The 4,445-nt window shown below is 28.7% G+C and overlaps 1 protein-coding gene across 1 annotated transcript; it reads right to left on the bottom strand.

The window, feature by feature from the left end:
* Positions 1–464: 464 nt before the first annotated feature.
* On the bottom strand, positions 465–1,442 carry LOC145843023 (mite allergen Der p 3-like). The gene has a single exon (XM_082950494.1). The coding sequence runs from the start codon at positions 1,440–1,442 to the stop codon at positions 465–467; it is 978 nt and encodes a 325-aa protein (XP_082806620.1).
* Between the last annotated feature and the right edge of the window lie 3,003 nt (positions 1,443–4,445).

Here is a 4,445-nt window from a genome sequence, read left to right as displayed (position 1 = left end):
AAAACTAACTGTTAATATTTTAAAACATTTAGCTTAAACAACATTTTTGTGAGTTATTTCTGCTAAAAGTTATTTTTAAAGACACCAAAACTTTTTATTTAAAAGAAAAAGGTAGAAAAATAATTAATTCATTTTTACTTTAAAAGTTTAAGGAAAGTTTATTGATATTTTTATTTTTTTTTAAATGTAACTGGTTAACAGTTCTACACGTCATTGTCAAAAGCTGTTTAAAATATATAAAGCTGAAATATTAATTTAGTTGGATAAACCATTAGAGTTGTTTTGTTATTTGAATATACTGGTAACTTTATGTTTTCGTTTTTTATAACTTATTATAGCGCTATTAATTACTTATTTTAACTTAAAACAGCTGCTGTTTCAAAACAGGAATTTTTATTTAAGAACTTTAAAGCATCCATTCTAATTACTATTATGTTAAAAAGTGTTTACTGTATTATCAATTGTTAATAATTGTAGTAGAGTGCCAAAGCGCTGGTTGCAGCCACACCAGCCAAGCCCATCGCCTTAACAAGCCAAGCCCATCGCCCATTTTCTTCCGCAAACTTTGCTTCTCTTTCCTTCATTCTATTGTCCATCCACGCGCGGAACTTGCGAATGTCCATGCCTCTGCCCGGAGCCTCCGACGTGCATTTTATCGACCAGTCGTTACAGGATCCCTGAATGATTCCAACTACAATTTCAAGTCCATTTTTAAAAAGCACCACTGGCGAGCCGGAGTCGCCATTCGCAACCATTGGGCATCTCCCATGGAGGCATCCGTAGCACATGTGTTGGTTCTCATTAAATTGAAACGAGCCATACGCATCAACGCACTTTTCGCTCATCATCCAGTTCAGATTTCCTTTGCGAGCGCGATCCGGTGCAATTTCTTCCCCGTTTTCTTTTACACCCACGCTTCCCCATCCAACGATTGTGATTCTGGTGTAAAATTCAATTTCGAGATGGGGTTCCACAAGAACTGCTGGCTCCACTTGGTCTTTTGTAAAATCGAAAGTATTTTTCCCGAGAAAGATAAGAGCAATGTCATAAAAAGGAGGATATTTGTAATCTTCATGTACGATCACAGCTGACATGTCGACCACTTTTTGTTGAGTATGTTCTCCTACGGAAACAATGTCTTTATTTCCTGCTTTGATTATTATTTTGTCAGGTGAATAACTTATGTTATCAACAACTTTAATATCAAAAATATGGGCAACAGTCAGTATCCAATTTTCGCTGACAATGACGCCTCCTCCGTTAAACGTATATATATACCTTGAATATAGCAAATTTGTCCTAGGGGAAATAAAATCTACTTCGATGTAAGCTAGATAGTTAAACTCTTCATCTCCTGCTATTTCACCTCCGACCACTTGAGATGTTGCAGTCGAAGCAAGTACGCACAAGATAAATAAAATTAATAAGTTTTTAGACCTCATTTTCATAACTTTACACAAAACATTGAACTGCATGTAACTTCTGTAACTATTCAATGTAAAAAATTTTCTAAAAGTTTTTCTTAATTGTGACGTAGTGCATCTAAAAACTTATCCTGGTAAATTTTTGATAAAGCATAGATATTAATGGCGTTATGTTTTAATCTGTTCCACAGTGGTTGAAATTTTTTTTTTAAATGTTTAAACTTTTTAGGTTATCTTTTTCACTGTGGATACTTTGCCAGAAAGAGTTGTTTCGTGGCACAAATTTATAAAATTTAAATAATTTCTTTTTTTTGTAATATTTGAATGAAACCTGAACATCATCTATAACTGGTAGGTTAGGTAGTAGGGTAACACAATAGACACTTTATAATAGGGTCGTAGTAGGTGAGAGTAATTTGCTATTTTTGGTTTGATATATCATGTAAAATACAAGCACAAAAAAATTAACTTCCTAGCTATTATAAAAATTTACCTGACGACATTTGATATTTTCATATTAATCGGTATTTTTCTAAGTGAAACGAATAGAATGATTTTTTTTCTCAGAAGTTAATTTTGTTTAGTATATATATTTTTTCGAGTTATAAGTTGCTTTCAAAAGCTTTTCATAATAATCTATTTTTAAAGATATACACAATCAAAGTTTGAAAATTCAATTGGTTTTTTAGGTAAAAAACAAATAAAGGAGCATTATTTTTGCCCATACCATGGCTATCAACTTTTTTTTGTATAGCCCCTTTATATAAAATAAATTTGCCCTTCAATTATAATTCTCAAAATAAATACTATTAAATACGCCTCGGACCTTTTTTTGCTCTTCATTATCAACTCCAGAATATCTAGTGTGAGTTTTAAATTATTAGCTAGTCACGCCCCCCTCTCTTTTCTTTACAGCTAATAGACCCTTCAATTTCTGAAATGGCCCTGTTTGGAAAAGTAAACTAAGGTACTTTGATTTGAAATGTTAAATTGTGCCCAAACTGTAGAATAGTAAAAGAAAAAAAATAAAAAACTTGTTACTGCTTTCAAAGCTTTCAGTTTTTGCTGTCTTTAGCTTTATATATATATTTATTTTTAAAGAATTAGTGCACAGTGAATGAACAATGTATAGTTTTTAGAATAATAACTTTAAAAAAGTATACACAAGTTATACTCATAACTTATCTTATCGAACTTATAACTTATCGACCATGTTTAATTTTATCTAGAATAAAGAAAATTTTAACTTATGGAAGACTAAAACTACACTCATAATTACGATTACTTCGAAATGCTGAATAAAAGAAATTAGCTTAACTCATCTACAACCTTGTAAAGTTGTGTCAATACGAGTTTTGTAAATGATGAAAGCAATACTAGTATTTTTTTATAATGTTTAATTTTTTATATTTTTTTTAGAATAATTTTTAAAGATTTTTCACTGTGCAATAATTCCTAACGAATATTTTTTAAAGAACAACTTACCTAATCTTACCTATTAAGGACATAAAAAATTGAAATAAAATCGTTTTATAATGGGACAGAACTAGCCAGTTGTTTGTGTGCGAACTAGTTGTAACAACCTATAATCCTTCTGCGTAACTGAATATACTTACTTGTAAAAACAAATTATACAGTAATCTTCCTTTATTTTACCAACATATGTTTCTGTGTGTCAACGAATCAACACACTTCAACTGGGTTCTGTAAAAAAATAATTACCGTAATGAGAGAAGAGAAGCATAGAATAAAGTAGGTTTATACATGTTTTCATTAAAATAAGATATTTTCTACAGATAATAGTTATTAATAGGTGAAATACTTAACATTAAATCCGACTTTTATAAAACTATATGATATTTGTAATTATTAAGTCTAAAATAAATAAGTAAGCTAAATTACACAACAAAACATAATATAAACAAACAACTCACGATAACTAAATCAAAATTTACTGTTGTTAACTAACGAAAAAAATACATTCGTTACAACTAATAATTACGTCCCAATGTAAATGAGGTTATTTAAACTATTTAATTTGTATTGTAAAGAAAATTAATTTTGTTTTTATGTAATCTGTTTTGAACAAAAATAAAACATTAACCAATAGTTAGTAAATCAATAAAATTTAATAAAACTTAACGACGCTGAAGGCAATAAAAGTCACAGAAGCTCGGTGTAACATGTATAATATATATTGAATGTTAGTAATGATTGAATCAAAGTTATATAGAATTAGGAAGCAGATTTAGTTCAAATGTAAAAAACAAAAAATGAAAAAATGAAAAAATTAAACTTTAAGGAAAAACAAAACACAAAAAACATAATTATTACTAGGCTTACAATGTACTGACCGATAATTAATTTACAGCGACATATATAAAATCATAATGACCTGAATTATATATATATATTGTATTTTATAATTAATAAAATAATTAATTGGTAAAGTAGGGGTCGGCTGTTTAATTTAAATATCCCATACAGATATTTTATATATTTAATAAGTAAATTGTGTTATATATTAGAGTTAAAATGTAAAACAACAAGATAGTCATGTGCTAAGTATAAACCTGCAGTAAAAATCCTACTAGCTCTCTTGGGCGTAGTAGGTAAAAAAGCACGGTTTATCTGTGATTTGAATACAGGCTTCCAATTAAACTTGGAACTTAACATATAAAGGTGTGAAGAATTATAGTCGGAGGTTTTATTAAGCTTTATTGATTTACCAACTATTGGTTAATGTTTTATTTTTGTTCAAAACAGATTACATAAAAACAAAATTAATGTTCTTTACAATACAAATTAAATAGTTTAAATAACCTCATTTACATTGTGACGTAATTATTAGTTGTAACGAATGTATTTTTTTGTTAGTTAACAACAGTAAATTTTGATTTAGTTATCTTTCCTATTAACGTGAATTGTTTGTTTATATTACGTTTTGTTGTGTAATTCAGCTTACTTATTTATTTTAGACTTAATAATTACAAATATCATATAGTTTTATAACAGTCGGAT

This window comes from Thalia democratica, chromosome 8 (assembly GCF_965202585.1).
Source record: "Thalia democratica chromosome 8, ktThaDemo2.hap1.1, whole genome shotgun sequence".
In the NCBI taxonomy this organism is placed as follows: Eukaryota; Metazoa; Chordata; class Thaliacea; order Salpida; family Salpidae; genus Thalia; species Thalia democratica.
The sequence above is the reverse complement of the archived record's forward strand: the minus strand, read 5'-3'. Positions and strand labels throughout refer to the sequence as shown.